Source organism: Molothrus ater, chromosome 4 (assembly GCF_012460135.2).
Source record: "Molothrus ater isolate BHLD 08-10-18 breed brown headed cowbird chromosome 4, BPBGC_Mater_1.1, whole genome shotgun sequence".
NCBI lineage: Eukaryota > Metazoa > Chordata > Aves > Passeriformes > Icteridae > Molothrus > Molothrus ater.
Genome location: NC_050481.2, coordinates 66851145 through 66874523, shown reverse-complemented (window position 1 = coordinate 66874523; position 23379 = coordinate 66851145). Strand labels below are relative to the sequence as shown.

At 46.2% G+C, this 23379-nt stretch overlaps 2 protein-coding genes across 6 annotated transcripts in view; one reads left to right on the top strand and one right to left on the bottom strand.

The window, feature by feature from the left end:
- Nucleotides 1–18823, top strand: part of REEP1 (receptor accessory protein 1) — a 68054-nt gene extending 49231 nt beyond the window's left edge. For 3 of the 5 annotated variants that reach the window (XM_036381810.1, XM_054514589.1, XM_054514590.1), the window contains 3 exons: nucleotides 4103–4138; nucleotides 12770–12909; nucleotides 14910–18823. In XM_036381810.1, the coding sequence (XP_036237703.1) occupies nucleotides 4103–4138; nucleotides 12770–12909; nucleotides 14910–14981 (248 nt within the window). In that variant the 3' untranslated portion in view covers nucleotides 14982–18823. Of the gene's footprint in view, nucleotides 1–4102; nucleotides 4139–8641; nucleotides 8773–12769; nucleotides 12910–14909 lie in introns of those variants that run through there. The other 2 variants (XM_054514591.1, XM_054514592.1) reach the window with 2 other exon arrangements.
- An 833-nt stretch (nucleotides 18824–19656) lies between these two features.
- Nucleotides 19657–22182, bottom strand: MRPL35 (mitochondrial ribosomal protein L35). Its single transcript, XM_036383134.2, has 4 exons — nucleotides 22135–22182; nucleotides 21817–21973; nucleotides 20225–20369; nucleotides 19657–19991 (listed from the first exon to the last, which is right to left on the bottom strand). Exons 1-4 carry the CDS (start codon nucleotides 22166–22168, stop codon nucleotides 19803–19805), a joined length of 525 nt encoding a protein of 174 aa, XP_036239027.1. The 5' UTR covers nucleotides 22169–22182; the 3' UTR covers nucleotides 19657–19802.
- Nucleotides 22183–23379: the final 1197 nt, after the last annotated feature.

Here is a 23379-nt window from a genome sequence, read left to right as displayed (position 1 = left end):
TGTGATGTGCCAGCCACACTGTGCCACGTCCTGAGGGCCATGTTCTGCTGAGAGGACACTGCTCTGGGCACACGAAGCCCAGACAGAGCTCTGTCATTCCACCTTTCATATTTGTTTAGTTGGAGAGCTGGACATCAGCAAGGGACAGACAGAATTTGCCTCTGCCCATTAGTGTGCTATATGTACATGGAATGTGTGCATGTGTGAGAATGGGCACGAGCAGCCACTACAGAACAGGAGGCACACAGCCCTGTCTCCTGTCTCAAAGCCCTCAGATGACATAAATATCCCTGTCAGATGTCCCCACTGCCTCACAGAAACATTGAACTCCTCTGATTTTTTACCTGCTTTAGAAACAGTGGGACACAGTCAATGTGACATCAGATGGAGTCATTAAAAATGACCCAGACAGTGTTTGGCATGAGGGTGTTCATTTAAAATGGACAACTTTTCTTGTGAATTACAGAACCTGCATTGTACCTCTATTTTCCTGATGCTCTATTACCTCTTACATCAGCAACTTTCACCCAAGCAGACTTAAAGTAGATAATTTTGTTTTGATTTTTTTTCTTTTTAGAGGTATTCCCCTCTCTTTTTGCTTCTCATCCTAGTCCCACTGCAAATCCACAAATTATATTAGCAACATTAAGAAAAGAACTAACAAAAAAGGAAACGGCTTACCCTTTCCTTCTGTAAATGCTTCATTTCTGGTATTCTAAGAGAAACCTTAAAATAGGAGGATAATGATTCCCAAAACAAAACCTAAAGTTTATGTAATTCAAAGGAGGCTTATGTTGATTGTCCTTGACTGCTGCCAGCTAGAATTGTGCCTGCTCCTTGATCTCTTTGTGACCACACTAATTAAGGGGATTAGCTGAGGGCTGGACTTTAAGGTTATGCTCACAGTGAAAACCACAGAGCCATGTTCTCACCTGGTGTGGTTCCTTAGTCTGACAAGAGAGCAGAGCTCAGTTTCTGAGGGGTAATAGCCTTGCTATTAGGGAATTTTACATTAAGCTCTCAGGAAAGAAGCACACACCCAAACCACCATCCCTTTTTGATGAAAGCTCTGAAACTCACATGGTTACAATTAAGGTATAGCTGAAACAATGATGTCTGAACATAAAAATGCATGTTAACCCAATTAGCCAATAGAAGCTAAAGCCCTGTCATCACACAGGAGCGGGCATGGAGGTGCTGAGAGGAGAGAGGGCTCTTTGGGATGAGCTCAGAGTTGTTCATGTGCCTCCCATGCCCTGAGCAGTGGACACATAGCCAGACCTGGGGTGGAACTTGGTGTTGCTGGTTCCAAGCCTGTTGTGTGACTGTTGTGTTTAAGAGCAGATGTGACATCTGAAATAAAGTGTTTTGGAAAGACAGGGGCATAGGGAGAGCTCTGTTGTCTTTCCTGCACAGAAGGGAGTGCTAAAACTCAGTTTTGTTGGTGTGAAAGCCCCCAGCCCCCTGTGACCAGCAGTGCTTCAGGTTCTGGTTTCCCAACCCTTGGGCATGTTTCCAAGCCCACTGGAGCATGAGAAAAGGCTCTCCTGACACCAGTGGGCTGTGGCTGTGGCCAAAAGCTGGCTGTAGGACCAGGCTACACAAACACTCAGCCTGTTCTGTTTCCACTGCTGTTATTTTTGTAATGTGAATGGTGCTGCTTAGATGGATTTGTGATTCTTTGAATCCCCTCTTGACACCAAGTACTGTGTGAAGAGTTTGCCATTTTGTAACAACCTCATGCAGATACAGCAAAGGGGGTTTTTTTGCCTGCTGAAGAGTGTCTTATGAGGCCAAGAAATAGAATAAGCAAGAGCTGCCTTTGAGACAAGGAGAATTGCTCTTTTTCCTCTACCCTTTGCTACCCTTTTTTGTCCCCTCTCCCTTTTTCTGTCTTTGCTGTGTTTCAGTGGCAGTCAATGCCTGTCCATTGTGCAGCTCTGCTGTGAGGATGGTCCTTCTGCAGGAGTGGGACTGCTCAGCACACAGTGGGCTCTAGGTGTGCCCACTCATCCCAAAAAGCCCCTTCTCCTCCTCCTCACACCCAGCCAAAAGCCACACCCAGATGGCATGGAGAAGCACAGGCTGCTTTTGCCCTGATTTGTGGGTGGCTGCTGACCCCACAAACAGCTCCAGGGAAACGTGCACCCCTTCCTTTGATGGGCACCAAGGATGCACAGTGAGCCCACCACCTCTTCATCTGATTTTTCACTTCACTTTTGGGTCAGCATTTCTCAGTTTATTGTCCTGGCACCCAGATGATGGACTGTGACATTTTACTTCTGTGCCTGCTCCAACCTGTGCCCTTTCCACAGGCAGAACTGCCTCTTTCCTTTGGGAACTGTAAATGTCATGTGGCTGTGCATTGTTATGGAAAAGTATAAATTCCAGAACAATATTTCTAAATATTTTTCAAGGGAATCCTGTTGTTCTGGCAAATGCCCAGTAACAATTCACATACAGACCTGTCTTTATTAACAGGAGCTTTTGCACTTCTTAACCTTACAGCATTACCTTAATTTGTGTTGCATCAGAGGACAGTCAGTGTGCAGAGCTGATGCTGCCTGGGGCAGAGGATCACAAACAATGCAGCCACCCTCTGTATTGCCCAAACCCAGAGCTCTTTCTGCTTAGCTTGTCCCAGGCTAAGATCATTCTTATCTGGAATGATTTCAAAGCAGGAATGGACAGTGTGCTTTCTCATACTCTCCATTCCTCTGAGCAGGAGAGAATCAAAGCTGGTTTTTTGGTGTTGTGCTGAACGACAAAAGGCTTTGCAATACAGAACAAAGGTGGGGGAACATCAGCAGTCAGGATGTGTTTGGGTATTCAGTCCCCATCAACCAGAAAGATGTGTGAGAGCACCCCAGATATATGTTGTCTGAACTCCCAGAGAATAAACTGTCAAAAAACTGTGATCAGCTTCCTTCTGTGTGAGATCAGAGGCTGAACCCACAGTAGATCTCTTGAGGAAGCCCAGAGTTTCACAGCAGCTTCCAACCTATGTGAGGCTGCACTCCCACTAAAAGCTGTAACCCAGCTGCTTCACTCTGGCCCATCTCTTTTCCTTTGGATACATTTAAATCCTATTTTTACATGCTGACCCCAGTCAAGGAATTGGTTCAAGTTAAATGTTATCCCTTGCTTCCACGCTGCTCTTGACCTGGGCCAGATCCAGTGGAGAGCAGCAGCACAGACATCAGCAATGGGACAAGGAGGTGGAGGCCAGAGTGCAAGAGACAGTGAGACATCTGCTCTCAATGGTGCTGCTTTAAAATGACTGTGAAACTATAGAAGAACTTCCAGTGTCTCCAGTGCAGGATAATCATAACTAAAAAAAAAAAATCACACAGAACTCAAAACCTTTTCTTCTTCAATAACTTTCTTTAATGTGGAGTCATTGATGCCACTGTGAGCATTAAATTGAAAGGCTCCAACTGGAGATTTAGGCTGTTTCCTGGAACACAAACTGTGCTCAAGATGAAGCTGTAAACTTCACACATGTTCATGAACAGTTATGAACCACCTGCTTTCAGTGAGGGGTGCAATGCAATGCCCTTGGCTGCTTTCATTCTTATGGCAATTCCATCAGGATATTAATTCCTGTAGGACTCTCCTGGTTTAGGAAGATCAGGGATGTGTGGATAGATTCCTTTAGAGGCTGTGTCAGTGGTTGCAGCAGCCTTCTTGTAGATTCTAGAATTCTTGTAGACCTCTACAAGAATTCTAAATCTGCTGGAAGAATCCAGGCACACAGCCTTACAAACCCCAGTATTGCACTCTGTGTTTGTTATCATACAGCCTTTTTTAACTGGGTTATGCATCCATGCTCCCATTGCTTACCCACACTCCCAGATCCCTCCACTCAGGAGTTCCTTCTGTTCAGTGATCTGAGAACAGCACCAGGGAGTTGTATCTAACCCCATCCTTAGCACCCATATGGACACAGCCTGGGATGAGGCACATTCCTGAGTCTGTGCTCCATGCTGCTCATCTCCCTGTGTACACCAGGGCCTTGAAGTGCCCTTCAAAGTGGTGCCAGGTGTTTTCTAAGAGTGAGTGGCTTCCCCAATGAGTTCCTAACTCTCAGCTCCTCTTCCAGTGTGCACGTGTTGCTCGGTGTGCCGACTCCTCAGAGGTGAGTGCTGGATTTCCTGTTCTCCTGGTATCCATGCATCCCTTTTGGGCATGGCAGCATCCCCCAGCCTGGCTTGCTCCTGATGCTCTTGCTCACTGGGTTTCCTAACACCAGGGGGGCAGAGCCAGGCTGTGAGTGGGTTTGGGAGCTCTGTGTGTGTGCTCATGGCAAGAATCTCAGTGCTTCTCACCATACTGACCTGTGTTACCCAAGGATGGGGATTGTTCCTCTGGAGAAAAACTTCGTTCCTTTCTCTTCTAGAGGATGGGCCATGTCCTTGCTGTGCAGTGTAACTCCTCTGCCCCTAGTGCTGGTGTAAATCCACTGGGAATGCAGCAAGAGCAAAACCTCACCAGCCCCAGCCCTGTTTTGCTGTGTTCCCTAAGGATTGGCACATGTTTCTCCATTGGTGGAGAGGACATTTGTGTTTGGGGTGGGCAGGGTATGTAGCAAATCCCAGCAGCAGAGCCTGGTAAGACAAAGTAGGCTTGAACTGACTCTCCCTGATTCAGTCTCTGGCAGAAGCACTTTTGAAAAATGTCCCCACTGTCCCCAGCATTTATTGTGTTTACAAACGTGGAGAGCAGTGAATGGTTTAGCTGCTGGTGGTCTTTTCAGTGCTGTGCCAGTTAGCTGGGTTGCTAAGAGCCCAGACATGTCACTTCTGCATTTTTTTCCCAGTGACAGATGAAAGGAGTGGGAGAACTCCAATTTGGGCATGCCAGAGGATGGGACTGCCAAGCAGCTTGTCTGGGGAGAAAAAAGAAATACAGACTGGCAGTGTCTCATGTTGGTGGAAGCAAAAAAACCTTTGTAACTCCTTTTCTTCTCATCTCATGTGCTTTTTGTGTATTTTGCACACTAATCAACCTGGAGACAGCAGCAGAAGGACTAAAGGATCACAGTGCTGCAGCCTGTGCCTTCCCAGAGCCCTGAAGCTGATGCCAGAGCCCTGTGCAGTGCTGGTGCTTGGAGCCTGATGGTTCCAGCCTGGCACAGCCTCCTTGCACCCTGCCTGGGTGGCAAACCCTCCCTCATATTTGATTTGTTACCCCTCCTTTTCTGGCAGAGTGTGCCATTGTGCAGGACAAGGAAACATGTTTAGGATGGTATCTGTTGAAACAACACTTGTATTCACAGGGCATTTTATTAGAACTCCTCTAATTTTAGCCTAAACCTATTTTATGGATTTGACTTCAAAGGGTTATTTATAAAAAGAATCACTGAATCCTTATGGGCTTAAAAGTCATGAGGTAATCTTAGGGAAGTCTTTTAATGATGCTAGAGCAGAAATCGGTCTAATATGTTTATGAAGTGGGCCCAAAGTAATTTGAGTCTTGTTGAAATTGCATACCCTGTTTTTCACATTGGCTTGTTTTACTATTCCTGCCCCCTCTCCAGCACAGACCATGTCAGTAGGGATGTGCCAAGGCTCTGTGTCATAGAGGGTTCATTCTGTCTCCACAGGCTGCCCTTTCTCTGTCTCCCAGGCAATAGATGCATTAATGCACTCTCAGACAGTGGCCTGCCATTAAAATGCTCCTTTGTAAGTGCATCTTTGGTAGCTTTGGAGAGCTGACTACGTCATGTGAACATTTTTCAGTGCCACAAAAAGCTGGGGAGGAAAGAATCTAATTTTGTTTAGCTAGGGCTAAGTTGCCTTGAGCTATTGGCATTCATCTCCTCCTGGTGCAAACTTTAGTGCAGCCAATTTCAGAGTCCTTCATTAACAGCTCTCATTTCCAAAGAGTTTATGATCTAAATGGGCAGATAGTCAAGTCTTTCCTCAAGCAGGGATATTAAAAGCTGCTTTAGAGCCTTGGTGCAGTCTTTTTTGGCAGGAACAGTTGCATTAATGCTCTTGCAGGTAAAACTCTATTATTGTAAATAGGTGAAACTCCATTATTTCACTCTTGTGGTGAAACTTGTAGGTAAAACTCCCTTATTTCACTCTCTGACTCCCAGAAACCTCCTCAGCTCTTAGGAGAGCACAGGCTGGTGGGGCAAAAGTCCAAGCATTCTTCTCCCTAGATGATACCCTGAGAGAAGGGGTCAGGAGGATGGCACCTTGCAGGTGCCATGGAGTGTGCATTTCTGCAGAGCCTGAAGGCCAGGCTGAGCCCCCTGAGCTGCAGCTGTCCCTGTCAGGGGTGCTGGGCTGGGTGCTGATGGGCTCCTCTGCTCTGAGGCAGGACTGTCCCTCTCAGCACTGGTGCTGGGCTGGGTGCTGTCACAGACATATTTTATGAGAAATCCTTTTGAGAGGATTTTTTTTCCTGAGAAGCTGAGAGGCCTCAGAAACAAAATGTAAACAATAATTATGTGCTGCTGTGGAATGCAACAGGTGCATCTTTGATTGGTCTCATGTGGTTGTTTTTAATTAATGGCCAATCACAGTCCAACTGTTGCAGACTCTCTGGTCAGTCACAAAATTTTATTATCATTCTTTTCTATTCCTTGCTAGCCTTCTGATGAAATCCTTTCTTCTATTCTTTTAGTATAGTTTTAATATATCATTTCCTTACAATATATATAATAAAATAATAAATCAGCTTCTGAAACATGGAGTCAAGATTCTCATCTCTTCCCTCGTCCTGGGACCCCTGTGAACACCACCCCAGGGAGCTGATGGGCCCCTCTGCTCTAGGGCAGGTCTGTCCCTGTCAGCACTGATGAGATTCTCTGTGCTGAAGCTGTTGGCTCCACAGGAGAGCCCTTTCCTGCCCATTTGGATCACTCCCACTGGCCTCACAGTCTGCACATGACAAAACATGGATGCAATTCAGGACATTCATCCTCCTCTGCCCTGGGCAGCTTCATTAAACCACAAGCCTGTTTGACAGATGCACTCCAGCACATCTTTTTGACAGCTCCTATGCCAGCTCCTCTTGCTTTTGTTCCTGGCCAGGCCTTTGCTGGTGGAACTCCCTCCAGGTTTTAACCCAAGTTTCTGATTTCTCTCCTTTGTGTTCTGTGGAAAGTCAGGCTGCAGCGTTCAGGAGCAATGGTACAATTATGTAAGAGCTCCTTTTCCCTTTCAGAGAGGACAGAGTGAAAATCTCCAGGGATATCTGTTTGTCTTTTGGCAGTGCCTGGCAAATGCTTAAAGGCTGCTCAATATTAAACAATCTTGCTTGGGACCAGCATTTAAGAAGTAACAAAATTATGTTTGGTGGTGTTCTCTCAACTAATGTCTCTTAGGTTGCAAAGACCTGGGGCATGGTTGAGAGGGAGAAACCATTTTAATTCTTGCAGAGAATAAATATATCTCTCATGAATTGAAGAATCAGCTGTATATCAGGAGAATTGTTGGGACTGCAAGTATTTGAGGGGGCATTTAATACAAAAATGGTGATGAGAAGCCTTAGGCAGTGTAAGAAATGTGCAGGGACATTTGTGATGAATGGCTCTGGTTTGGGTGTGCACTGCAGGGTTGTGCTCCACAAGGTGACAGATCACACCCAGCCATCAGTGCAGCTCACCAAGGACCTCAATGGGACATCCACTTAATTGTGCTTTAAATAAATCACCTCGTTGGTCTATTACTGAATCTAACCCCTCCTTTGTGGTGTGCTCAGAAGTGCACATGAGTTATTACAGTGGAAAGTGCTTTAAAAACACTAATTGACTTTATGTCAAGGGGGCTGATTGTACCTCTCTGAAGTAATTCAATTAAATGGTGTAGGTGGTTTTATTTTGGTTCTTAGCCAGTTTTGCTTCCAGCTCTTATTCTGAGGATTTTTTTTAACCTTACTGAACTTAAAGAACAAACAGCAATTTTCTGTGGCTCTAGGCATTTTGTTCCTTAAAATTTCCCTTTACTAAACACTGAAGCAAATTTTTACAGGGCTGGTTTGCATCCCTTTGCGCTGGTATTTATGAATAGCAAATTGTGATTTTCTTTTTGAGATTTAAAAATAGTTTCAGATGTATTTTGGTTACTTCAGGGAAGGAAAAAAAATCACAGAAAATCAGTAGTTTTTAAGCACATTTGCATTGTACCAGCAGAAAGTGAAAACATTAATTATTGTTTAATAAACTTCAGCTGAATGAAAGATCTGATAAAAGCAAAGATGAATATTTCTGTGTTCTGAAACAATGTTCCTTCCCCCTCTGCACCCAAATGTTTTCTCCTAACAGTTTATTCTTTCTTTTTCTCTATGTAAATATTATGGGACTCTGATGTAAGTGTTACAGATTGCATGAATTTTCCTCTGAGGTGTTTGGAGTAGACTAGCACTTAACAACTCGCTGATTTGTGGGATGTGTTTTCATTAACGGATGACTTTGTTGATGTAATTAGGCTTGTTTGCTTTGGTTGCATTTGACTCCAGCTTTGGAAAGGATGTCTGCCTCTGTTTGGTGGCTCCTGGGCAGTGTGTGCTGGTGTAGTTGGCTGCTCCTAACTCCTTGGTTTGGCAATGAAAACTGCTGGGGAAGTACAGGACTTGGGTCAATGTCTTTTGGAAATGATGGTGAATTTATCTTTGTTGCAGGGGAAAGAAGCTGATGGCCATCGTAGAATAAATATCTGTTCTCCTGTGCTTATTCAGTGGTGTGCAAACCTCTTTGTATGAATGATGCCCTGGAAAGGCTTAACTTTGGAGTGACTTTACCTTCCATTACAATAATGCAACACATCACTCTTGGTTTGTGTAGTCTGTGACTGTGGTTTTCCCCATTGCTCCTGAGGAATTCAAGTGATGGGAGAAAGAAATATTGTGCCTGGCAAAGTAAGGGGAGGTCCAATGTCAAAGTTGCCTGATTCTCACTGTAACTGTACTTAAGTGTCCAGATTTTTCAGAGGATCTAGATCAAAGTCATTTGTTCACTTAAGCCAGGTCCTGACTTCTGTTGTCAAGAAAATCCAAAGGAATTTGGTACAGATTTACATGGCAGCATGGACCAGAGTCTGAACCAAAGTGATTGCTGAACCAGCACACACTGCTCAATCCCAGATATTGCTGTAGAAATAGTTTTGCAAGTGAAATTTCTTACCCTTGTTGAATCATAGAGATGAAAGGTTGTGCTGATCTGGCCCTACATTTCCTGCTCCATGCTGGGTTGTTCCCTGAGGTGCATTAACAGCTCAGATCCCAACTCTGCAGAGCACTCAAATGTCTGCTTTAACTTGAAATGTGCCCATTTTCAGGGCTTCCCACACAATTGGTTGGTCGTACCAGTTCCCTTGGAAGGAATTATGATGGAACGATAGGAGCTGGAATTAAGGGAATTAACTGGAATAATCTGTTCCCTTAGACTGTTTACAGTCAGATTCTGTCTTGCTTTAGTGGAGAGAGGAGTGTAATCTGGTCTGTGCACTGAAAAGGTGTTTGCAAGAGGCAGCAGCAGCTTCAGTCCTGGAACACCAGCCCATTTCCCACTTCTGCAGCAATCAGCCCCTCCACACAAAGCTGTGGAGCCATAAATGTAACAGGTGGAGACACCTAAAGCACAGCCCAGCCTGGGATGGGCAGTGAGAGTCTGCCCAGCAGGGCCAGGGCAAAGGTCTGGTGTATGATCCATGTTTTTACACAGCCACCTCCTGGCTGTGGCAGTCCCTGGGCTTGTTGGCTGTTCCTGGAGCAGCACAATCTGCTGACTCTGCTGCTCTGGGGACATCTGATAGTGACCTGAGGCCCCACAGCCTCAGATCATAAAAATGGCTCTTACAAACACACAGAAGGTCACCCAAGGCCAAGCGCTGTCCTCAAAATACACGCTCCAGCCCTAACAGTATGTTTAGCTCCTCAATCTTTACCTTCTCTGGTAACAACCCTTGGTGTCCCAGAAGGCTTTCATTCACTTTAAACCTCCATCTCCTTTCTCAGCGGTTCCTCACATGTATGTTTGTTCTTCTGATTAACCCCTGCTTTACATTTTTACTCACTCACTCTCTTGGTGTCAGAAAATCCGTTTTCTATCATATCATCACCATATTCACAAAAAATAGCAATTTCAGAGCTGGGGCTCACACAGCAGCTGCTTTTTGGAGATGAGTTCTCTGCCATCCCACAATAGCAGAATGCTTCCACAAATGTGGGACAAAGGCTGGCACCCCAAAGCCTGGCAGATCAATATGAGCTTGGCTTTCTCACAATACAGATGTCCTTCCCAAGGCAGGATGGGCAGGGAGTCCTCCCTTCTTGTTCCAGGTCTGAAGGAAAGTGATGTGTGTATTAAAGATCTTTTCTCATCCATGGCCAGAAAAGTGGTGGAAAAGTCTGGCTGAGCCCATCTTCCTTCTTCCAGTTCAGTGAGGCTGAAGCTAAACTGGTTCCCATTTGGGTGGTTTTCAGTGTCCCACTCACAATGATGTGGAGCAGGGAAGAAAAGGGCATGAGCCCAACTTCCAGTGAGCTTTACAGACCTCTCAGCTGCAGGGATCAAAGCAGCATGCACCAGCTTGGAGGCTGAGCTCTTCTCTTGATCTTCACGGAAGCAGCTTCAGGACATGGATGTGATGCTTGGACTGATGGGGAGAATGGAAAACCTGCAGGAGACTGTGCTTGCTGTGGAGGTGACATCACTGTGTGCTGCAAAACTATGGGATTCACAGAAGCATTGTCAGGCTGACAGCTCCTTCTGGCTCCTTTTCCATGGACTGGCTGGTTGTAGAATGGCAGCATGGCACATTGTCATGATTCTGTTCCCTCAGCCTCAGCAGCCAGTGTCTCCTCACTCTGGTCACTGACCACCCCAGCTCTGGGTCTCCAACACCCCTCCATCCTGTCCCTTTCCAAGCCCTTTTTCCCTGGTGAAAGCCCCTTTCTGCTCTCAGTGGCACATGGCTGGAACTGTGTTGTTGGGCCACTGTGCCAACCTCAGTGAGGCCATTAAAAGAAGTTCTGAGCCACTTCTACTAAACTTGACTAAATTTTGATTTGGCTTAGGCAGGCAGCAAAGAACAGCTTCCACAGCCAAGAGAGGGTCTAAGCCAGGCTGCTCCTGGGTAGATCACTTCCCAAGTGGAGGGATAAAATAGTAAACCAAAACATTCCTGTACTCTTCTGCCATGTGGTCTAGAGAACATTTAATTCTGCCCACAGTGCAGTGTTCACACTACAGTCCTACACAGAATAAAAACATTTCAGCATTATCCTGGGCCTCTCTGCAACATGCTTATCAACATCTTCAGTACAGCTGGGGAAAAAGTCAACTTCCAGCTCTTCCTGCAAACCTGCAGTGGTGTTTTCCAGCCTGTCCATGTGAATGGTGATAAAGGGGTAGAAGCACAGGGTCAGTGGGCAGAGGATGGTGTGCACAGGCTGCTGTCTCGAGCAGCAGCTGCATCCTGTGGGCTGAGAGTGATTAGCTGCTGACTTTAATCTGGCACTGGGGAGAGCCCCAGTGACCTGCTCATGACTGGTGGTGTTGTTGTGGCCAAATCATTTCCCCTCTGTCTGTTACCCAACTGGAAGAGCTGTCGAAGAATTCAGTTCTTTTGGGCTTTAAGAATCAAAAGGGATTAGTAAGTATTAGATGTTTAAGAATCCTCTTTGGTTTCAGTCTTTGGTCCAGCAGACTCTTACAGTCAGGCTGAGACAAGAAGAACAGAGCATTATTTCTATGTATGTTCATGCAACGAAGTATAGACCCAGTAATTCTGATTAGTGCCACTTCAACAGCAAATAGTTCCCCTCCTCCCATGTTTTGGAATAAAAAAAGCCTTCTCAATTAAACATCCAGCAAAACAATTAAAACCTCCAGAGAAACCTCCAGCCCTGCTGGTAAGAAACCATGGAGAGCAGGAAACTTGGTCATGTTGACTTTCCTCTTCTGTACCTCTTGCTTTGGGCTGTTCATTAAAAATTTACTGTGTGTATTTAGGCAGCAAATGGATTGTGTTGTGTAGCACAACCAGTCCCACAAAGAGTGTGCCATAAGTTACAAGGGTAAGAACCACCAAGTGTTTGTGGTTTGAAGTTATGAGGCCCTAAACTGCCTTCAGGAACATCAGCAGAGCCAGTGCTCCACCACCACACTTACTCCAGAGTGAGAGAAGAGACACTTTTCCCTGCACTGGTTTTCCAGCAGCACACCCACTTGATGAGGGTCCATTCAGTGCCTGGTGAAGCTTTTTGAGAACTTCAGTGGATCTCAGACTGAGTCTTGACCTGACCTTGACCACTTGACCACAAGGCTTGCCTTGACCACTCTCAGTTTCAAGTCAGTAAGTGCTGCTGTTTCCTATTTCTGCATCCCAGGCAACTCTCTCTGTGCTTACCAGAGGACTTCAACACCCATTTGGAGTCTTCTAGAAGAAGCAGTAGATGCAGGAGCTATTGATGGAACCAGCAATTCAAGAAATCAGTTATTTTATTTATCCCTGAGCAAACAAACAAAAAATCTCTTTCTAGTGTCAACCTCCCAAACATCAAAAGCTGTGAATTTAGTCTCAATTCTGTGTAAAATAATCAAAATAGACTTTATCGTGGCTTTATAAACAAGAGCCTACTGATTTCTAATCCCACAGCTGCTATTATTAGAGTGTGATGTGTGACTCTTCTGCCTATTAATCCCTGGAAGATGCATGGCTTTGCAGTGAGTGACCTTTGTGTGAATCAAACCATCACTGATTTCCTCATCCCCTGTCTTCACATTTAGGCTGCAAATGGCTGTGTTAAATAGGTGAATTAAGTGTGGACATTAGGTATGAGAAGCCACCTGAGACAAACTGTGAAACAAAAGGCTCAGTGTTCTCAGATGATGAAGAGAACGATTGTGCATCCACGAACAAAAGGCCCAAAAAGAAGGATCCACCCCTTGAGGTACTTCCATACTGTCAAGACTCCTTCTATGACATTCCTTGATTCTTCAGCTGGAATCTTCAACTGAACAAACACCTCTCTTTGGTCTAAACTCACTAAATACACTTTAAGTTGCTTCATGGGAACAAAAGAACTAAAGGAAATGCAGACCTTGCTCTGATTTGCCAAAATTTTAGCAACATTTCCTTATGGAGGAAATAAAACCTCTGTGGGAGATGCTGTAGGCAGACTCCTTGCAGATCTGGGCAGGGTGGATGGAGGCACAGCCAGCAGCTGAGATCTCCACCTGTGGGAAGCTGAGTTTGTTGCCTCCCAAGTCCTTCCCTTGGCTCAGTGTGAGGGAGCAGAGCTGTGTGGTTTGGCCAGCAGCTGCAATCCCTTCTGCTGGGCTGTCCTACCTGTGGGGGCTGTCACCAAAGTCTGGGCTACTCTGTTCCAGCCATGGAAAGGTGCAGCCTCTCCAGCTACTCCCAGAGCTGTCCAGTGGCCACCCAAAGGAGGCAGAGCTGTTCATGCCCCATTTAAGGGCCTTGGCTGTGCAGTTAATGACAGCTTTGCTTTAAGAGCCACCTGGTTTCCCCAAGAGCAGCCTTCTCCCAGGCTGCAGGAGGTGCTGCTCTAGTTGTCTGGCTGCGTCCCTGGGCTGCTGGTTCACACAGAGCTCCTCTGAGCAGCTGTGGAGTCAGGTGTGGTGTGGGATCCATTGCTGCTCTACACAGCAGCTTTGCTCTCCCCTCTGCTCCAGATCCCATCCAGATCTGCTGTGCTGGTGGGGATTCACTGCAGGGACCTGCATTTCAGCCTTGGAAGATTTCAGGCTTGGAAGATGGGGTGAAGTGTTGGATTAATCTCATCTCTGGAGAAACTACTTGGGTTTATGGTCAAGCTAGAAAAAATGGAGATTTAGGTGTAATCTAAACAAAACCTCACCGTGCTGCTGTCCCTTGTCTACATGAATAGTTATACATTGCTGCATCATGGCAATGCAGACACAGGGCATGGTCTTGGGTTTGAAAGTCCTGAAAAAAGAAAAGTCCTTGCTTTGGTCCTGTCAGGCCCTAGCAGGTAAATATGGGTTAATGGCTATTAAGAAAGCAAGGCTTTGGATGTTTATGTCAATGGAATAGAAGATCCTACCACACCTTGCAGTGTTACTTGATGCAGTGACAGGCCTCCACACTGAGAATCCATGTCCTGGTAAAACATCTGATAACCATTTCTTGTTGTGAAGCTCATGAGACACAATGCCTCTCCAGAACTCTTCGGAGAGAAGTAGGCACAGCAGATTAGGGCTTTTTCTTTCATTTATTGGCTGGCCTAATGTCTGTCTGAGTCTGGAGAACAGGGTTAACCACAGGAAACCAAATTCCTGGAGTTGGTCTGCCTCCTCCTGGGTAGTCAGGGCTCCTTATAAAAGCTCTGCACCAGCTGACTACGAGGCAGAATTCCAATAGCTGGGTTCTAAAATAATTTCAACAGATTTTGTCTGGCCTCTTTCCCAAGCAAGAGGGTGATTTTAAGAGTTCTGCCTCATGAGAATTACAGTCCTTGTGTGTCCATCTTGGGAAACCCTTCAGCTTTGTAATGCCATGAGCTGTACCCTCCGAGGAGCTGTGGATGGGTTGGACAGGGCAGGAAGGGCTGGGAGCCACCAGAGCTGGCTCCCTGCCACCAGTTTCATCTCTAGATTCATGAGCTGCTGTAAATGGCACCAGTTTGACCTGGCTCTTCCAACTGTTGAGTTATTAGCAGTCGTTAGCCACACCTCTAATCAAGAACCAGAGAGGAACGTGTTAATTACACCTGGGTGTACAACAGGTTTCTTAAAGAGATTTAGTCCTCACCTGGCCATTCATTGATCTTCAGGACCAAAACTTATGCATTATTTCATGAGTGGAATGGGATCTTATTCACAGAGGTCCCCCAAAGATGGGTGTGTTGTAAGGAAGAAAAAGATGTTTCCTACTATGCCTCTGAAGTTTTGTCTCGTTTCTCTGCAGGCACCGCCTAGGACTCTTAGACCTCGCTTCAGGAAGAAAAGTACCTCGTCCTCTGCCACTGAAACAATGTGAGTGCAATGAGCCAATAGCACCAAGATCCACAGAATGTCTCTCTTCTGCCTTAAAGAGCTACTTGTTCATAACCTAGGAAGCAGCAGTGGGATGGATGTGCTTTGATGTACAGCACTGTAGACATGGCCTTTCTCCTCCTCTCTCCACGTCCTTCTGTGGCACTCTGCTGGTGTTTGTCCCTGCTGTGGGTAGGACAGTCTGGCAGGCGCCTGCAGGTGAGGGGTCCTGGTTTGGTTTGCAGAATGTGCACCCACCCACAGTGTACATTTACAGTTTCGTTTGTGTCTGCATAGCTCTTGCTCTGTGAATGCCCAGAGGAAACAACAATAATCAGTTACTCATGATGCTACATTGACAGTGTATTTATTTATGGCTTTATCATGGATGAAGTGGATTTGCAGAACCCATGGATTTCTCTTTCCTCCCTTCCTCCTCAAGACTGTGAATGATGTAACAAATGTCAAAGTACTTTGACTGTACAAAATGTCCAAGATTTGTTAGAGAAAGCTGAGCTGCAACTGAGTTTTTCTGCAAGTAAATCACATGTTCTGAGAAAACCATTGTGCTAAACCCACAGAGACAAAACCACTTACAGAGGATGAGGAAGTGATGTGCAAGAGAAAAAAAAATTGTTTCAATGATGTAATGAAGGGGGAGTCCTAATTTCAATCAGCCTGAGCCAGGAGAGTATTTTGTGGAAAATGATGTATAGAAGAACTAAATCCCACCACTTGTGGCCAATGTTCTACTGCGAGTTTTAAAGTGTGAGCAAGCCAGGCTTGAGCAAGTTGCAGCAACAGAAATTAGAATTGCTTTAGTGATGCATTTCCAGGGGAAGAGACACCTTTCTTCCCTGCTGCAACAGTGCTAGTCCCAGCACTCTGCTCTGCTGCTGAGGAGCTGCTGTTCTGCTTGCATGAGCAGAGGAGGGTGCTGGGTCTGAGCTGCTTTTTGAAGCCTGGAGTTTCTCCTGTAGCATGGAGTTTGGTTAGAACCACAAGAACCAGATGGAGTGGTTTATTTGTATCCACATATAAATGGGAAATATAAAAGAAGAGGAAGACATGGTAGGGTTTGTGTATTTGTGCTTCAAGTTGGTGTCTCTTGTAAGTGTTGAGCATGTGAGATTCACACATAAGTTAATTACGTGACCCTTTGTGTTTGCTCTTGGACCTGTCACATAGACTAGAAAAGGATTTAGCATTATGTAGGATGTGCCATCACCAGTGGATCAGCACAGGGGCTCCATGGTGTCACTGTTCATCTGGCTCAGGTGCAGCAGCCCAGGGTGCCAAAAGCCAGCTGGAGTGTGCCAGGCTCACAGATAACTCTGAAGTGGCCTTTGAAACCATTTCTCTGCCAGGTGTGCATCCATATCCCAGCTGCCCATCTGGTGGGTCCCTGAGGTCACCCCCACAGCTTCCTACATGTGTGGGGCAGAAAGAAATAAATTATATGCACACAGAAATGTTTATCTGACCTGGCTAGGAAATGGAAAATCAAGCAGGTGTTTCCTGTGTCTGCCACAGTATTTGGCCTCATTACACGAGAATTTTATTTCCATGTGCTGATTCAGTCATATTTTGCAAATTTTTAAAAATTCTTCAGAAAGTAAACTAAAAAAAAAAACCCCAAACAAACCTGTCTAAAGAGCAGTTACAGAAGAGTTGGTCCTTGGAAGATACTCAGCAAAAGCTTTGAGAAGCTAAGCTAATGTATTTTAGTTCTAAGCAGCTTTAGAGTTTATTTGATTTCTTTTGGCTAACATTAAAAAGAAATAGGAAAACTGCCTGCACTGTTAGCAGAAAATAAAATCCTGTTGCAAGCAAGCCATGCTTCCCTGCTATGCAATGGGCTGCTGTAAGATAAAAAAGAAGCTGACAAGTTTGCACTCAATTATGCCAAATAACCCCAACAACATAGAGCTGCATAACATCTGACAAGTTCTAATCTCAGCCACGCTGTATTAACATTGATTCTCACTAAAACTATTTAATGTGCGTCTAATCTGCTGTTTTACTGTAAACTTGACTGTTTAGCATTTCTTAAGTGCTGAGGTGAAATGTTGACAAGGGAGTTGCCTTATATCTCTCAAAACATTCACTGTATAAATGAGAAAAATAAACCTTTTCATATCTCTGGAAAAGAAAAACTGTATTATCAACGGAGCTGTATATTTGCATATAGATAGACAGAAATGTGAATGCCTGACCTCGTGCACTCGTGCTCCTTGTGCTCAGTGCCCTGTACAGACGAGAGCAGCCACTCGCTTTGATTCCTCACCTTCCTCGCACAGGTTGTTTACAGGGGCTGTCCCCAGCCTGTCAGCTCGGTGTCACAGCTGCTGTGCTCATTCCGGATAAACACCACCCGTGAAGTCTTTTGTTCCAGCCTTTCTCTGGAGCCTCTGGCAATGAGCGAGTCCGGTTCGGTGATTCTCCCCTTCCTGAGCTGCTGCTGACCCCTCCTGGCAAACCGGGGTGTGCAGGAGAGATGGATGGATGGATGGATGGATGGATGGATGGATGGATGGATGGATGGATGGATGGATGGATGGATGGATGGATGGATGGATGGATGGATGCTTTCTAGGCATGTGTTGGAAAGGAGCAGTTCTCAGCTCCCTTCCTGCTCCAGCTCTGGGTGTGCAGGCTGGTTGAGCACTTCCAGATCTCCCCTCCTAAAATCAAGCAATCTTTCAGCTGATGGTTTAAAATAGCGGATCTGGCTCAATTTAAAAAGCCCAGTTTTGGGGCCTTTCAGGCAGCTGGCCCCTACCATCAGTCCTGTAGGGCAGGCAGCATGTCCTGATGTCTCAGAGAGGGCTGAGAGAGTGGAACTCTGAAGAGAACAGGCCAGCCCAAGGAAACAGCCTTTACCCAGCTCAAGGCTCCAGTGAAACCTGCATTATTTTAATCACATAAAATTGAGGCTGAGGGGAGAGAAACTGCAGCTGGAGGTGGTCTGTGGTAAACAGGCCTGTGAATGACCTCCCCAATTTACATAAAATCATGCAGTTATGAAGAAATAAGCCTGGAGCAGCCCAGTGCTCCCCTCTGTGCCTCCTCTCCTGCCATAGGGGTCAGCATCAGCACAGCTCCAGCAGTCACCAACTGCTGAATCAGGATCCCACCTGTAACAAGACAGACTTCACGTGTGTCCCTGTCACCCTGGAATGAATCAACCTAAAAACCTCGTGGAAGTGCAAACCCAGCACAGAAGGGAAGAGAATCAGGCAATTTATTCCTGCTAGGAGGGAGAAAGCTGCTTGGAGACAACGCTTCTCCTGTAAACAACCTGCTGCCTCTGGCTGCTGGCGAGTCCTCGTGTCGTGATGAACCCTTGTGCTCCTCACCCACAGTCTCCCTTTTGCTGTTAGTTTCAGGTTCCTGTTTTGCATCCAGCACATTTGAACTAGCAGAGAACACATCGGGATTTGCGTTTAGACAAACTATTTAAGGCTCATAATTGTGCACTTGGTGTGATTTCTTTCCTGTGATGGGTAGAAAAGGTACACTCGATGCCTCACAAGGACAGCCATTACCAACAGAATTCCAAAGGCTGATGTTTTGCTGGTTTTGTTATACTGCTTGATATACATCTTGAATAAAGTCTTAATCTTTTCTTTATTAAAAAAAAAAAGAACAAAAAACAAAACCAAACATCTTTAGTCTGTTCAATGTATCTGGCAGGCCAGAATAATCACTTTGATTGCTGTATTATTTTTATCTGAATTCTGGCTGACTGTATATAGATGTATTCACTAAGTGCTGCATGTCCTTCAGAACTTTCTGTATCATGAACTGGAAAAAAGAACAAAATACAGCTACTGAACACTCTGAGTAACTAGTGAATTCATTGAAATGCTACAGCCTTGTACAGCAAACCACCTCTGCTATACAGGCAGCTCTGGGGCTGATGACCAGGGACTCTGCTCAAAAATGGGGGACCAGGGAATGCTTTAAAGTACTGCTTTCATACACTTTCTGGAGTATCAGCTTTGTAGAGAAAACAACTGATCCAAGCCTGAGCAAGAAAAGGGTCTGGTTGATCTGCTCACTCCAAAGAGATCCCATGATAAACCCTTGTGGTTGTTCCATTCATGTGTGACCAGGAATGTGCAGTATGAGGTCTATTTAGACTTAAAGGAAAAATGAACAAGAAATTACTCTGACTTGTCTGCTTGAGGATGTTGTGCAGGACACAAAAAATAGATTCTACTACTCAAAAACCATCAGAGGACACAAAATGTGAGTCCTGTAATGAAAGCTGGTGGCCAATACATTTTAAAATCAGTTATAAAACCAGCATGAAACTCTGGTTTGGGGTTTTTTTCCTCTCTGCACCTTCTAGCATGGACACAAGGCAATAGTGTACTATTGTGACAGGCAACAATGCTAAGATGGACCCTGCTCTCCTTTTTCCCCTTCCCCAGAAGACTCCATTTAGTCTGGATCCATACTAAGTGGAGCCACCACTTAGTATGGATACAGAAAAATAGATTCTGGGGATATTTAAACATATTTATTTTAAAAAATAAGATTAAGTATGTTGAATTATTCACTTTTAGTGCTGTTTAGTGTATTCCTCCATGACAGACAATCACAGGAAACCACCAGACATCAGAATGTGTAGGTGACCAGCCTGACCTCTGCTAAGTAAAACAAACAGCAGATGAAGACAAATTCGAGTATTCCTTTATTGTGGGCATTGATTCCCATAATTCTGCTCAGATGTTTATTTTAAAAAGTACAGGCAGTACAGATGCATGTTCCAACACCCAGACCATGCCACACGACCAGAGATGTGCAAAGCCCAGATTTACACACGAAGGTTTGTGCGGTCGTGGTACTTCTGGTAGGGGTCATCAACGTACCAGGTCCTTCTTTTCCAGAAGGAAGTGGTCATTTTATCCAGGAGCTTACACTGTGTCCTGGTGCACAGCACCAACTCCCTCAAACGCTTCTTCCTGGCAGCTGACTTCTTCCACAGCTTCTTCTTATAACCAGACTGTCAGGAGAAAACACACACCAAAAAACCCCCGGTTTCTTAGTAGGTCACTGCAAATGCACAAACACAGCCACACTGCTCAGCAAACCTGGATAAATCCCTCACTTTGGGAAAATGGGACTCTCTCTACAGAGCTTTTTTAACTTCCATGCAGCCACTGCCCTCCAAGAGAAGAACAATTACACTTTACTCTGACTGTAAAGAACAGGCTCTCATTATCCAGAAAATCTCACCTTTCTCCTCACCCAGAGGCCGTTGTGCAGCCGGAGGAACCTTTTGACCACAGATTTCACACTTTTCCTCTTTCCTTTCCGTAGGCTGCAGTAGGTGAGGGTCCTTGCTGGCTGCTGGAGTAAACTTGGAAGTAGAGGTGTGACACTAAAAAAAACCAGACCAACCCCAAAATGAAGAGGGAAACAGAACAGGAATGAAACACCTTTTTCTAAAAGAAATCCCTGCCTTCATCACACACACAGAGATCAGAAGAGCTGTGGCTTGATTGAAGGGTAACAAGGACTCCTCCAATATTACAGCACAGCATCTAATGGGTGTAGAATACCAATGGCAGGGCTGGACTCTTGTCAAAATTCAACTCAAATTTATTATTTCACACAGAGCACATTTTAAATCTACTAAAAGCAGTCAAACACTCAGAAGCCAATATTCAGCTGTTACTTGGATTCAGAAATTACTTTTAGAATATTAGTCACAAAATAGTTTGAGTTGGAAGGGGCCTTGTAAATCATCTAGTCCAACACCCACCAGCAGCAAGAGAAGCAGCAGTTATTACCACACTAATTGTAAAATATGGCTGCAAAGATTATCCTAATTTATCTCCTGCTTCAAGCACTAATGGTGACTAAAGTGGGAGGATTTGGGGCTAACACAGACCCATTGTAAAATGAAAAGGTGCCCAAGAGTGTCAGACTGTGGTTTATATATTATACATGTGTTTGTCTGTCTGTCTGTCTATCTATCTATCTATCTATTTTATATCTATATGGGGAATGGGGTCTATCTATCTATCTATCTATCTATCTATCTATCTATCTATCTATCTATCTATCTATCTATCTAATATCTATATGGGGAATGGGGTCAGTCTATTCTCCCAAGAAACAAACAGGACAAGAGAAAATTTTGCGAGGAGAGGTTTAGATTGACTCTAGGGAAAACTTTCTTCACAGAAGGAGTTGTCAAGCACTGAACAGGCTGTGCAGGGCAATGGACAAGTCTCCATCCCTGGAGGGATGTAAAATCTGTGCAGATGTGGTACTTGAGGACATGATTTAGTGCTGGCCTTGGCAGTGCTGGGGTAAGGGTTGGACTTGATGATCTTAGAGGTCCTTTCCAAACTATGATCTACAATATCCATGTATACATATGGAGGAATTTCAACATATATACTACACATATTGCATATGTTATATAATACTACATATTATTAAATATAACATAGACTACATTAACAATATTAATACACATGATGATAAATTATATATGTTATAGGATACAGAATAAATTCACAGTATATTGCACATTATGTAATGCATATGTAGTGGGACAAAATACATACTCCTAAATACATTTATGTATAAATATATTTTCATATCAAATATAGTTATAAATATACATATCTTTTAAATGTCTAGTATTTCAAATTATTTACATTTATATGAAACAATATAATACATCTAAAACACGTAAGGTATGCAAATAAAAATATACATTAGGTACATATATATAAGATATATAAAATATAGAGAGAGAAACTGAAACCCCTTTTAAGGGTTTTTCGCACGAGGGAGAAGCCGCGCAGCCGCACCTGCTGAGCACCGAGAGGGTCCCTGCCCGGGGCCGGTTCTCGCCGAGCAGCCGCGGGGTCCAGAGCGGGGCCGGGGCCGGGGCCGGTCCGTGCCCGACGCACCGGGCGAAGTGGCCGCTGAGCGGGAGCGCACGGGGGGCCCAGCGCCGCAGGATCCCTGCGGGGACACGGGAGAGCCTCAGCACAAACATCCCCGCCAGACAGCCACAGCCACAGCCACAGCCACAGCCCCAGCCCCAGCCCCAGCCCCAGCCCCGGCCCCGGCCCCGGCCCCGACACCGACACCGACACCGACACCGACACCGCCCCGGTACCGACCCACCAGGGCCCCGCGGGCCGCCGCCGCCGCCATGGCCACGCTGCGCCGGGCGGGGCCGCGCCGGGTCCCGCCCACGGGGGCGGCGGCTGCAGCGGAGCCGGGATCCGGCAGCGGAGCCGGGATCCGGCAGCGGAGCCGGGATCCGGCAGCGGAGCCGGGATCCGGCAGCGGAGCCGGGATCCGGCAGCGGAGCCGGGATCCGGCAGCGGAGCCGGGATCCGGCAGCGGAGCCGGGATCCGGCAGCGGAGCCGGGATCCGGCAGCGGAGCCGGGATCCGGCAGCGGAGCCGGGATCCGGCAGCGGAGCCGGGATCCGGCAGCGGAGCCGGTGTCCCTCACACACCCAGAGTCCTCCCCGCTCCCGCTCCTTCCCCCCTCACACCCGTCACCTTCAATGACCGGCACACACCGACCCTCCGCCCCAGGGGGTTTGAAGCTTGTTACTAAAGTCTCCTAAAAAACCCACCAGGTGGATTTAACTCATTGCTTGTGGACATTACTGGTGTATTTTGATTTTTTTCTCTTCGGAAATCTGGCCGGACTGGTTGAAGGATGAGATAAAAATGGCTCGAGTGCTCTGAGCGTGAGAAGGTTTATGAGCGAGCTGTGAAAGGTTACAGCTGTAAATTGTTGATAAATGCTATAAAATGTGCTGTGTTACACTCAGACTGGGGGACTCTAAGAAAGGCTGAGACGGGGCTGCTCAGCCTTGGGAAGAGACCTGAGAGGAGACCTCATCCATGTCCGTCAGTGTCCGAATTTATTTGTACACTGTCAGTGCCCGGAGCAGGGACAGGCTGTGCTCGGTGGTGCCGGGCAATGGGGTATGAGGGAAGAGGCAGAAGCTGATGCCCAGGAGCGGCACCTGAACGTGCGGAAGAACTTCCCCACAGTGCCGTGACCGAGCCCTGGGGCATATTGCCCAGAGCGGGTGTGGAGTGTCCCTCACTGGAGACACCCCAGAGCTGTCTGGTTGCAATCCTGTGTCGCGTGCTCTGGGATCGCTCTGCTTAAGCAGGGAGATTCGACCAGGCGACCAACTGCGATCCCATCCGACCTGACCCATTCTGCGATTTTTATTTTATTGTACTCTGTCCCGCCCGCGCCCGGACGGACCCGGGAGCTCGCGACCCCTGCTCGGCGCACGCGCCCCCGCGCGCGGGCACCACCCCGCCCCGCCGGCGTCGCGCGGCCCGTGCCCGCCCTCCCATTGGCCACGCGAGACCCGTCACGCGCGGCCGCCC